This window comes from Mytilus edulis, chromosome 4 (assembly GCF_963676685.1).
Source record: "Mytilus edulis chromosome 4, xbMytEdul2.2, whole genome shotgun sequence".
NCBI lineage: Eukaryota > Metazoa > Mollusca > Bivalvia > Mytilida > Mytilidae > Mytilus > Mytilus edulis.
This window is the reverse complement of record NC_092347.1, coordinates 58,652,689-58,666,349: the sequence shown is the minus strand read 5'-3', so window position 1 is coordinate 58,666,349 and position 13,661 is coordinate 58,652,689. Positions and strand designations below refer to the sequence as shown.

Below are 13,661 nucleotides of genomic sequence, written 5' to 3'. Positions count from 1 at the left end.
TGGCAAAAAAGTTAGAACCTTATGGAAGACGTATTACTCCCATTTATTATTTGTTTTAAATGTTCCTATAAAGTTACATTGTACCTTTACTTTGACCTCTATTGTCTCTCAGTTTCTGGTGACATGGGAAAGCTGTTTCATTGACTTATACCTTTCATCTTTAATAAAAGTTCATCGGAAAGGCGTATATTTTATATTTTATTATTCATACAAGTTGATAGTACATATTTACAAAATAACAGGAACCTGCTGGGACTTAAATAACAAAAGTAACAATGCAAATTGGATAAGTATATTTATAAATCGATGTTTAATGGTTCGTCAAACTAAGGTTTAAATATGTACATGCGTGTGCTTACAAGTTTTTATATGTACACACTTATATTTACCATTAATCAGTTGCCAAAATAATGGATTTAAATACCATTCAGAGCCATTTGCGAAATGTATGGAGTTTATAATTAAAAATATACTATTTCGCAATTCTCAGTTGTATGTCATGAAACATGGGTAAAGTTAGAGCGTTCACGATTAGTTTTGCAAATACAAGTGGAATATTTTATCCTGGACAGCCTGTTCAAGGCGAAGTACTGGTTCAAGTAAAAGATGAAGTGAAAATAAGAGGTAAGTTGAAGTTTACATATCAAAACGTGCAGATACACGATATGTACTGTTTAAAAGCTCACATTTACATATTGCCCAAATTTGAAAAAAGAAAATGTGGTATGATTGCCAATGAGACAACTCTCCACAAGAGACCAAAATGACACAGAAATTAACAATTATAGGTCAACGTACGGCCTTCAACAATGAGGAAAGCCCATACCGCTTAGTCAGCTATAAAAGGCCCATCAACCATACAGGAATAGTGCAGCCTTTAGAATGCAACAATTATTGCACATTATAACTGATTTTGGGGAAACCTACATAGTTGAAGACCAGGCCTTACGGTGATCCTATTTAAAATTGCTTACCAGGTTCCATGTTATTTGGACTGATGGATAAATGTTCAATAGGTAATCATATCGCATATATATTTCACATATATATATATTAAACACATTTCATATGAGGTGCATTGAAGAGAATAAAACAATGACAATTTAGACATCCGGTGTCCTATAGCCATTCCCCTCCTACTTTTTTTGGGGGGGGGGGGGGGGGGGGGGGGGTTGAAGAAATGGATCGATCCAATTCTTCCCCCTTTAGTAACACCATAAGCTTATTTTGCGATGTTATTTAGCCATTTTAATTATTAAAGGTTAGAACACTTCGTTTAAAATCGTTTACCGTTATAAACAATCATTGTGGACATATATTTTCAAGACCAGTGCATGGATATATTGACAAACTGGTGGACCATTAGACAGACAAGTGCACATAAGAAGATGTGGTAAGACTGCCAATGAGTATAAAAAAAAAGATGTGGTATGCTTGGCAATGAGACAACCGTCCACAAGAGACCAAAATGACACAGAAATTTACATTTATAGGTCACCGTACGGCCTTCAACAACGAGCAAAACCCATACCGCATAGTCAGCTATAAAAGGCCCCGAAATGACAATGTAAAACAATTCAAACGAGAAAATTAACGGCCTTATTTCATATAAAAAAAAATGAACGAAAAACAAATATATAGCACATAAACAAACAAACGACAACCACTGAATTACAGACTCCTGACTTGGGACAGGCACATACATACATAATGTGGCGGGGTTAAACATGTTAGTGGGATGCCAGCCCTCCCCCTAACCTGGGACAGTGGTATAACAGTACAACATAAGAACGAACTATAAAAATGAGGCCTATTTATCAATCCGTGTGACCCTATGATAAAAATGATTACTGTATAAGTTCTTAGTAAAAAGCGATAGTATTTTCTGCAATAGTTTTCATAACAAACATTCTCATAAATTAATTTTTTTTCAGAGATACGCCTGGAGTTTGGTGGCTTTGCGCATGTCCACTGGTCGGAGAGTCATGGTAGTGGGAAACACAGAAGAACAGTTCATTACTCTTCAAGAGAAGAATACTTCAAAGTAGTTGTTCCATGTTTATCACCACGTAATGTTTGTTTTAGTATAAAATATATATGATTAAAAGGTCACTTACTGTTTACCGTGGCATGAAAAATACATTTACATAGAGGATCGAACCGAACAAGTTAAAATAATATTAACTAAGACGTAGATTTCAATTTTCATTTAAAAACTGAGATTTTAGTTGAAATAGCAGTAGTTAATAAGTTATGCCAGTTTGTTTGTCAATTGCTAACCCGAATAATCCTGTCGCAGTGGCGGATCAAGAACTTTTTGTAAGGGAGGCCAAGGGCCAAATGACTGACCTAAAGGGGGACGCTCCAGTCACGCTTCAGTGATTCCCTATATAATCAACAATTTTTTTCACGAAAGGGGGGCCCGAGCCCCCCAGCCCCCTCCTCTGGATCCGCCTATATAGTCGTTATATTTCACTTACTTCAATTACTAAATGATCGTAAGGGGATACTGTAACTATTTGAGTTAGTAAATTACTTGAGACTAGTACTGAGTTCCAATTATCAACAATCATACAACATCGGTACACTTTACCAAATAAATAATACTTGTCGTGCCTGCGTGGTTTCATATAAAAAAGAAGATGTGGTATGATTGCCAATGAGACAACTATCCACAAAAGACCAAAATGACACAGACATTAACAACTATAGGTCACCGTACGGCCTTCAACAATGAGCAAAGCCCATACATGTCTTTTTCATGGAAAGTTCCGTGTTTTTTTATCAAAATAAAACTTCCCTACAACATTCTGTAGGTGTTGTACTTCAGAACTATGATATCCATTTCATTTCCGATTATTTTAAGAATTGAATGGAGGATCTCTGTTTGTAGTTTTATTTGGATGTCAATGCTTTGTACGACTCATATTATGCATGGGTCGCCGGAAATTCTCATGAATATTCAAATGACACAGGCAAAACATTTACATTTGTTTGAGCTTCGAATTGTATTTTGTTTTTTTTTTATTTCTTCAGCTCATGGCGAAGAGAAAATGATGTTAAAACCAGGGGAATATAGATATCCATTTCAATTCCAAATACCACCAAGTAGTCCCTCATCGTTTGAAGGTGGAATTGGAAGAGTCCGGTATTATGTTAAGGGCACTATGGATAAGCCGTGGGCTTTTGACGTGGAGGATGTCAGATATTTTTCAGTGTTGAACCTGCTAGACCTGAACCCAATACCGGAAGCAAAAGTACGTACCATCATTTATATTTTAAAGTAATAATGATAGGGAGTGTACATGGATTCCACTGTACCCTCGCAGCAATCGAGGGGTGCTCCGTTCACGGAGGGATCTTCGTACATACATACAATGGCGTAAATAAACTCATCATAGATACCAGGACCAAAATTTTATATTACGCCAGACGCGCGTTTCGTCTACAAAAGACTCATCAGTGACGCTCTCGAATCAAAAAATGTTTGGAAGGACAAATAAAGTACGAAGTTGAAGAGCATTGAGGACCAAAAATTCCTAAACGTTTTGCCAAATACGGCTAAGGCTAATCTATTCCTGAGGTAGAAAAGCCTTAGATTTTCAAAAATTCAAAGTTTTGTTATTGATTGATCCAATGTCAGGAAATTGAAATAGGACATGTTGAATTTGCTTCACATGAAAAGATTTCTATTGAAAATGTATATTCAAACATATAAGAATAAGAAGAATTTTATTAATCTAATCAAGAAGCAATAAAGGGCATCATTTTACAATATTATGCACAATACGATTTGAAAAAAACAACTAAACAGAAATCGAAATGGACAGGATCAGAGCCTAACACAACAGGTGTCTTACATATTATAACTATATAATAAAAAAAAAAGTATATATTATATCAAATCTCATAATAATAAAAATATTTTATATATTTTGTTTACATCTGAATCTTATTTCTTAACCTTTAATAATGTAATTTCATAGGCACATGCAAGTTGGTAAATGCTCATTTGTGAACAGCCAGAAACATTTTTTATCCTTATGTAGTTCTTTAAAACTAGGACAAAAAGTGTTTACTTTATCAAATGATAATTTGCCTTTAAGGATTTTTTTTAATAGCTCTTCTTTCCTCTATTGAAAAAGACCACTTGTATCCCTAAATATTTATATCTATTAACACATTCTATAGCCTCTTTATCTAAATAATATATCCTCGTTGACAAAGAAATGTATTCACACGAGATAATTAAAATTTCACAATTTCAAAAATTCAATATTTAACTGTCGAAAGTGTTACGTTGTAAAATAGAGATGGAAGATCCCCAAAATGACAATTAAATTGCACAAGTTTAACGGGGTTAAGTTATAGAATACGTTTTGCTCATAATTCAATAAAAAATGTCAAGTGTAATGTTCCGAATGAAGACGACTGGGGAAATACACATAGATGCAGCCGAAGGTTGATTTTATCTGCATTTATTCACAACTAGGACATTACTTCAACTATTCTAAAATTCCCAGCATAACAGATTAATATGTGTACTTTAGGTCTTATAATATTTTGTCATATTTCCGAACATATGACTAAATATACTAAATATATTGGTAAACAGCAATTTTAATAGGTTTGTTCAAAATTTGATTCATTGTCCAAAATATGTATACATGAAGCGCAATCTGAACAAAAACCAAATTCTATTTTGTATGTTGTATTACGGAAACGCATATTAAATTCTGGTTAAGTATAAAGTATATCAATTTATGTTTATTCCATCAGCAAGGACAAGAAGGTCAAGATTCCAAAACGCTGTGTTGTTTGTGTTGTGCCTCTGGTCCAATTTCTGGCAAACACAACATCCCCGTTTCTGGTTATGTTCCAGGGGAAGCAATTCAGATAAACGCTGAATTAATCAACCACAGCAACAGAAATTGTGAAATATGGATGGAACTTGTACAAGTAAGTAGTTTTAATAAAGGGTGCGAATAATGATACATTTATTCATAATTATTATTAATGATACATAATTACCACTATGTATTATGTAAAATTGTAAATATTGTAACATTATTCAAAAATTATTTTAATTTATTGATAAAGGAATAGGAAGATGTAAATCTAGACATGTATTTGTGACGTCTCAAACATGTTGAAATTGACCAAAAAATATATATATGATCGATTTCTCTGCACAATGAAATTAAGATTTTTAAAATCCTTCAAATGCTCTTGTAAAAGATTTAATTTTAATTACATTGATTCTTTACACATACACAAATATTTCACACAGTGACACATTTTAAAGTCTTCTCACAAAATATCCTTTTTACAGTCTATTTCGAATTGTTTTCCAAGTTTTGAATCGAATCCACGGTCTATTATAGCACTAACGAAATGTTTTAGATAAAATTCAAAAACTCCTTACTGATCTCTGACATATATACACATACACATTGAGCTATTTTTACTAGTAAACTATTAAATACAAAGAGGGAACTTCGAATATAAACGAATGAATACTGAATCACACAAATTTTCTACAGGTACAAAGTCTAGGTTCCTTTTTACAGTCAATGGAACCGAGAACAAAGAACTCAGTAAACTAATAAATGTATATTTTTTTGTATTCATTTTATTTGATTTGTAATTTGTAATCTTTCACACATTTTTTGTGTGTTACGTTTAATATGTGTACTTTTCAAGTAGCAATATTTTAGATACACTATACTAGATCTACACAAAGTAATAAGCAGAAATTTCTATGTTGATATGATGGTTTGTTATTTCTAGTTTTAACCTGTAACTTTACATAAACAAAATATTGCTGTGACACATATTCATATTAAATTTTTTTTTATTCAGTCTATCAGATATATAACTGCAAGAAAAACTAGAACTGTGAACACGGTTGTGCAAAAAACTACAGCAAGAACAGTTGGGAAAGGTGACTCGGATTACTGGAGAGGGGAACAGATCACTGTACCACCGTTACCATCCACTGGCCTTCATGGCTGTAATATAATAGACATTATGTATTTATGGGTTGTACGTATATTTAGTTTATTTAATATGAACACTTCTATTCAATTCAATTATTTTATTTATACTCAGAGCAAATTATGCTCATCAGGACAGCAAAATAACATGTAATATAATATATTTGCAAGTACATTCAAAGTCTTGAATCCTTTAAACTCGTTTTGCATATTATATGTCTTAATTTTTGTTGGCATGCCACCAACCTGGATAATGGTCTTGTTAGAAAGCGCTTTTATTTACAGGTGAAACAAACCTTAAAAAAGAGCAGTCAGAAAAACACACCATAAAAATCCAACAATGGACGATGTTTATGTTCAGGTTTATAGAAACCGCCCCCCCCCCCCCCCCCCCCCAAAAAAAATGAAAAACTTATACATGTTATATTCTGACCATTTTTAAGAAATTAAAAAAAAAAATCATTAATATTTACGTTTTATTCCAAAAGATAACAGTCTTCCTTTTTCTATAGTATGGAATAATTTTTACCATTCTGTTAATTTTTTTCTTCTTTTTAGTTGGTTTGTGATCCTGCGGGTCCAGCTATCAATTTGAGAGTTAATATACCTATTATAATAGGCGGGATACCACTAGTTTCTGCTGCTCAACTGTATGGAAATGTCAATCCTATGAATACTGGAACTAGCGCATTTCCATCACCATTTCAAGTCTTTCCAGAAAATGTCCGTAAGTATATTTTTTATTTTATTTAATGCATTGTTTTAAAGGACCACGAAAAATAGCGTGAAGTAAATATTTGACGGGAAATTTTTTATAGAAATGCTGAAATAAATATTTCAAATTATACATGAACATAAAGATTGATTCTTGAATTTTCACATTATGATAGAGAAAGAATAAAAATATAATATTCATAGTCTTAGGAAGACACAGATTATCCAAAAAAACGTTTACTTAGCGTTGTCCCATGTAACAAACTCGAAACATAAAACTCTTTTGCATGAAAATTCTATGACGTGATATATTTCAGTACTTGTTAACATGGCTGTCTCCTTTTAAGATTTGCATACATATTTTCAAAAGAATATGATGTACGGAAATGTCCTATTGGAAAGTTAATTTGAATCTAGATAATTCATTAAATTGTAAGCACGATCGTTTTGTACTAAGTGTAAGCTCCCAAAATTCGAATTGAAAAATAAATTGAGCTACATATTCAATTCAAAACAATAGATTTGCAATGTCTTGCGGAAATGTCCGAGTTGAACTTTCATGCCTTCACAAAACTTTTACGGCCAAAAAAACAGATTTGATTTCGTGAAGATTATCTTTCGGCTTTGATAACTATACCAATATAAAGTACTTTAAAAGTTGAAGTTGGTACACCAAATAGCATTAAGATTACAAGGTTATCTATAAAAAATACGGATTAATGAAAATGTCTTGCAAGTTTGTCCGTTATCATAATTTGACGTCGCCACAAGCGTAATATGCTAGGGACGGAATGAACTGCATTCGCGTGTTCCTTCCTCCACTAAATATAAATGTCCTGCTTTCAACAAAACGAAATGATACACACATTACAAAAATACACATCTATAAGACGATCAAAAAGTAAGAAAACGTCAGTATCATAACTACAAGCTATTGTATATCACTGCTTGAATGAAATCATACTCGGGTTGAATATATAATGCAGCAATATTCCTCCAAAAACACATAATCACTAGCAGTAAAATTGAATATCCTATGTTAATTATAAAGTCATATTGGATTGGATTCTCACGGCATTCATACTTGTTTGTTATACTTTGCATTTACCAAAAAAGGAAAGCAGGAAGAATTAGATAGTGCGCGTTTTCAATTTAACGTTATTTAAAGTGTAGCAATATCTGACGTTGCGTCGTTACGTATAAGGGAATATGTTTTATTTGATTATTGGTTCAACGAATTGTGGCCATATCCAACTATCTCCGTCATCACGTGACTTTTACACTTCTGTTGTATATCATTAATGGCCGATAGATTATCAATGAAAGTGAACGGGGTAATGAGATAAAACGGTCATAACTTTTTTGTTATAAAGTATATTTTTCCTTCCAACCCCGCGTTTTACAGTTTATAAATTTTTACAATTAAATATGTTTTAAGTTTCAGTTCAGAAATATGATTTCGTGCTTCGAAATAAGTTTGAAAATTGAGGTGACATAGCCACACAGCCTCCGTTGACATCTTCGTTAAAACTCGACAAAATTGCAATGGGACCTTTTTGTAAAATCAATTTTCTCAATTAATTTATTGTTACTTATATCCTTCCAACCTCTAAAAAGATCGACAACATATTTATTTAAAGTAAATGGCAAACCATATCAGTTCAGGTATTAAACTTTTTGCTTCGAAATTTGTTTGAAAAGTTCATATTTTGGCAGTCTTCAGCAATATTTTCAAAATGGCGGACACTGTTGAAGGTTCATAACGACACGACATGCCGGTATTCATTTAGTTATAAATCAAAAAGTAATATTTCAAATATTTATCAAAGTGTGTCTTTTTGTACTTAAGAAATTTCTTTTTTCACATGTTCTTCAATATATTTATTAGAAACAGTCTCTCACACTAAAAATAAAGATTTACATGCACCGACCATGCAGTTTAGAACATTGATAGCGTGGGGCGACACGGACAGATATATTTTTGAAGATTTGTACGATGAAAATCGTAAAATTGTTAGATGCGTGTCTTTTCAATAATTGACATTAATTGTTAAATCCCTATTTTTGACATTTTTACCTATTATGTCTGTTTGTTTTGTTCACGCATCGGTGACTATATAATGGAATTTGATGCGACTGTCATACAAGTGAGAGGTTTAGCTAGCTATAAAACCAGGTTCAATCCACCATTTTCTACATTTGAAAATGCCTGTACCAAGTCAGGAATATGACAGTCTTGTCCATTCGTTTTTGATGCGTTTTGTTATTTGATTTTGCCATGTGATTATGGACTTTCCGAATTGATTTTCCTCTGAGTTCGGTATTTTTGTGATTTTACTTTTGTCTTACCTTAATGAAGCATATATTTAAACACTATTTCCCTCTGTGAAAGTGGATACATGCTATTTGTTTTGATAAAATTTCGAAGTTACATAATACAAAATGGCGACCAAATAATTTCAAACGTAGAGGATGTTCGACACTTAGTTTACACATGCAAATAATTCAATAAGATTTAACTGTTTGTATTGCAATTAAATATGACACGTTATTGTAACTCGTATGATAATTAAGGATAAAGCAAGATTGTGGAGATATTAATTAAGTCATCAACGTGATCAAACAAAACAAACATGGCAACGTGACCTAATCACGATGTAAATTTTGACAAGACATAATATATATATTAGTATTATACGATTGTTTATGAAATCATTTTATGATAATATTTTATGTCAACGAAAGGAAACCACGGATGGGTTGAAACAAAGATGCAATATCTATATATATATGTCGTGTACAAGTTGCGATTTTGTACAGGTTATAACATGTACAAAAATATTGTACATGTTATAACTTGTATAATGCAAAAATACAAGTTATAACATGTACAAAAGTACCTCATACATGTTATAACCTGTACAAAATATTGCTTAAAAATGGTTTTAACTTGTACAAAATCGAAAAATAAGGATATTTTTCTATTATCGCAATAGATGATATTGACCTCAATAACATTTTCATAACTTTTGTATTACATGTATTCCTTCATGTGAGTGTGTTTTGTCCTTTTTTGATACAGTTAATGTCCAGGGGTCAGTATTACGAAGCATTCCTAAGACCTGTCATAAGATACATCTTAGGACATGTCTTTTGATCCTCTTATGACTATCTATGGACATATCTTATTTGATGAATTATAATTGTGAGTGTCCACTTTGAAGGCAATAGTAAAATACTTTCTTTCTAGTTGACACTAAAAGACATAAGAGGATATCCAGGATAGATGTGTCTACAAATCAAATTGGGAATTGAAATGGGGTATGTGTCTAAAGGACAACAACCCGCCCATGGAGCAGACAACATCCAAAGGCCACAAATACATGCTTTCAAAGTAGAGGATATATATTTAAAACATCAAAATGACATTCGCCTCATGCAATGATCTTATAGTTTACAAACAAAAATTGAGTTATAAATTTACATAAGTCATGCTGAAGGCCAAAAAAGTTGAAGAGTAGATCCAAAGATATTGATAATGAAGCGTGGTCCAATGAAAACTATTTCAGCTCTCTCTTGCTTTTACAGAGTAAGCATATATAAGACATTGATTTAGTCTTTGCATACTATAAAAACGAGAGGGAGGAGTATTTCCAAAAATTATTAGGAATTGTTCTTATTTTTTTGGAAGAATTTAGTTAATAGTATCTAATGTAATTGTCGTTGAGGAATGTAAGCTTTTAGTAAATAGTTTCACACTTATTTAAGTCATGATGGACTGCATAAAACATACAATTACATGAAAACACATTTTGCCAACATAAGTCATGAAACATATATTTCTGAAACTTTGTGATCATTGTCCTCTACAGAAAAAGACACGTTCTGGCCTATTTATTGTTGTTTTTTATGCATTGGTGAATTTAAATGTATATTTTACTTCATGAAGATTTATTTTAAATTTTGTACAAGTTAAACCCATTTTTAAGCAATATTTTGTACAGGTTATAACATGTATGAGGTACTTATGTACATGTTATAACTTGTATTTTTGCATTATACAAGTTATAACATGTACAATATTTTTGTACATGTTATAACCTGTACAAAATCGCAACTTGTACACGACATATATATTTTTGAAATTATTACTTGGGTAACCAGTACATTTTACATAACCATAATTATACCAGTCACATACAGAGTTATCAAACCTAATTATGACTGGAATAGTTGCATATGGTGAAAGATTTTTCAAAAAGAAAAGATACAACACAAAAATGATAAGTTACAAGTCGATGTTAAATGTTTAACAATTATCCTTTGTATTTGGCCCGTTGTGATCATTAATATGATTGTTCTTGTGAGTTTTGACTTTGTGACTTTTCGCAAGTTTCGGAGCTGAAAAAAAAACAAGTCAAGAAGTTTAGCAAAACTGTTGAACTATGGTATAGCCAAATAGAGTGCCTTTAAAGAAATTACTGTATTTTGTAATTGTTTTTTGAAAAGAGACCAAAATGGGACTTGTATATGATGTGTTGCGTTTCTATATTTGGTATAGAGAAATAAGTATCCGTAACAGAATGCGATATTTGGAAGTTCATATCCTCCTCATTTGGTCATTTGTTGACAGTTTCACGTTTGAAATCACAACATACCCGCTTAATTTATACAGTAGGCTTTATAAATATTGTTTACTAGACAATTAAAAAGGTCCCCTTCGCACTTCCTGATGTTGTTTTAGAGAGGGTGCTCTTAATCAGCAGCATCGGTAAAAACACCGTGGCGTAATTTGTAACAATACTCACGAAACCAGAACCTCTGTGTGTGTGTGTTCGTGTGTCTGTTAATTCCGCCCAGTGGCGGATCCAGAAATTTTCATAAGTGGGGGCCCACTGACTGACCTAAGAGGGGGCCCGCTCCAGTCACGCTTCAGTGATTCCCTATATAAGCAACCAATTTTTTTCCGAAAAAGGGGGGGCCGGGGCCCCTGCCCCCCCCCTAAATCCGCCTCTGCCGCCGGTCAAAAGGGAGTTAGAAAATTGTTGAAGTAGACTTAATACATTTTTTTAACTATCATTCATTATCTATTTTTTGTTTATTCCAGCGCAACCAGTATATGCATCATTTTCAACAGGGAATCATTTACAGAACCCTGGACAGGCTGATAACTCGGTAGCGCCATCTGGCGACAACCAACAGGACGATACGTTCACACCTCAGTATCCATACTATAACTGGAACACGTACGACACAAATTTCAAACCAACTTCATTCTAGTTGAAAGCTGTATTGTAATGGTCTCTTCTTGATGGGACATTGACAGGCACCTGACAATTAATTAACACTATAGAGCAATATCTGTGATATTATGTATTTTGATATTAATTTGATGCATAAATAAAGTTTGCGTGCAACGAATGTGCCATATGACAGGTCTACGCTTTTGGTTTATTTCATGCCAACAAATAGTAGAAAATATGTATAAAACAAAATAAATACCGATTGAAGGTAAACCTGAAAGGCCTGTAAATTGTGACATGGAAATTAAAGTGGTGGTGAAGTGCAAAATTTAGCCAATCCTCTGCTCACCCTCACGCCACTTCGTTCCGTCAGTTATTTTGTTCCGGCGGAACTTTTCAACTTTAGTTATTTCGTTCCGATGGAACTTTCCAACTAGCTATTTTATTCCGAGTGCAGTCGAAAAGTTCCGGAAAAAAGTAGCTAGTTAAAAAGTCCCGGAACAATGTATCTACATTTTAGTTGAATAGTTCTTGCGGAACAGAACAACTAGTTAATTCGGTCAGAATGTTGCCTACATAACGGAATAAGTTGTAATTCATTGTTATACATAAATCATGAAATTGATATTTTTAAAAGTACCCACATGAGGAACTTTTGGGCTAGTTTGTTAGTTCCGGTTTTGACTAATTTGCCAAAGAGGAACTTTGTGACTAGTTGATAAGTTCCTTTTGACCTTTGTAATCAGTATCTTGGTTCCCCTTTGAAAGGTTCAAATATAATATGTTACGCTTTTACTTTGCATTAATTCTCCAAATGGAACTTTGTGACTGGTTGGTAAGTTCCGTTGGAACTTTTGGGCTAGTTTGTTAGTTCCGGTTTTGACTAACTTGGCAAAAAGGAACTTTCTAACTAGTTGATATGTTCCGTTGGAACTTTTCAACTAGTCACTTTGTTCCGGTGGAACTTTTAAACCATAGGAAGAACAAAGTAACTAGTTATTAAGTTCCTCCGGAACTTTTCGGCCAGTTAGTTCTTTCCGCCCGGAACTTTTCAACGTCGGAACAAAAAAGCATTTACACACACACATGCACATGAACAGACACACTTACACTTATTCCCTTTGTTCCGTCTATTCCCAATTTTTGGAAGTATTCACCCACAGGTTGTACATGGCAGTTTCCCTAAAACCATTATTTTACTAAAAACAATAAGTTATTCGACAATACTGCTTTTAACATATTTTAACAACACCTTAAACCAATTGGCAGCTCCAAAGAAAAACAATATGCATGATGAATTCTTGAAAAAAATCAGAGTAAAATTGAGAATGGTAATGGGGAATGTGTCAAAGCGACAACAACCCGACCATAGAGCAGACAATAACCGAAGGCCATCAATGGGTCTTCAATATAGCGAGAAACTCCAGCACCCGGAGGCGTCCTTCAGCTGGCCCCTAAACAGATATGCATACTAGTTCAGTGATAATGGACGTCATTCTAAACTGTATATATATCTGTTCTAATATTAATGACAGATATGGAGGACAATGGATTTTCATCAATAGAACATTTTTATGCCCCATTTATGGGCATTATGCTTTCGGGTCTGCATCCGTCCGTCCGTTCGTCGTACCGTCCGTTCGTTCGTTCGTCCGTCTGTCCTGCTTCAGGTTAAAATTTTGGTCGAGGTAGTTTTTGATGAAGTTGA

The 13,661-nt window shown here is 33.3% G+C and overlaps 1 protein-coding gene across 1 annotated transcript; it reads left to right on the top strand.

Annotated features, from left to right (window-relative positions):
- The first annotated feature begins 100 nt into the window (after positions 1–100).
- Positions 101–12,143, top strand: LOC139520076 (arrestin domain-containing protein 3-like). The gene is made up of 7 exons (XM_071312497.1): positions 101–624; positions 1,935–2,069; positions 3,037–3,257; positions 4,780–4,959; positions 5,863–6,045; positions 6,555–6,723; positions 11,818–12,143. The coding sequence occupies exons 1-7, from the start codon at positions 507–509 to the stop codon at positions 11,988–11,990; spliced, it is 1,179 nt and encodes a 392-aa protein (XP_071168598.1). The 5' UTR covers positions 101–506; the 3' UTR covers positions 11,991–12,143.
- Positions 12,144–13,661: the final 1,518 nt, after the last annotated feature.

Bases quoted from the DNA above. Each gene is read 5' to 3' on its own strand.
- LOC139520076 (XM_071312497.1), top strand. From the start codon at position 507: ATGGGTAAAGTTAGAGCGTTCACGATTAGTTTTGCAAATACAAGTGGA. The intron at 2,070-3,036 runs GTAATGTTTGTT...TTATTTCTTCAG, and splicing joins TGTTCCATGTTTATCACCAC to CTCATGGCGAAGAGAAAATG. The intron at 6,046-6,554 runs GTACGTATATTT...TCTTCTTTTTAG, and splicing joins ACATTATGTATTTATGGGTT to TTGGTTTGTGATCCTGCGGG.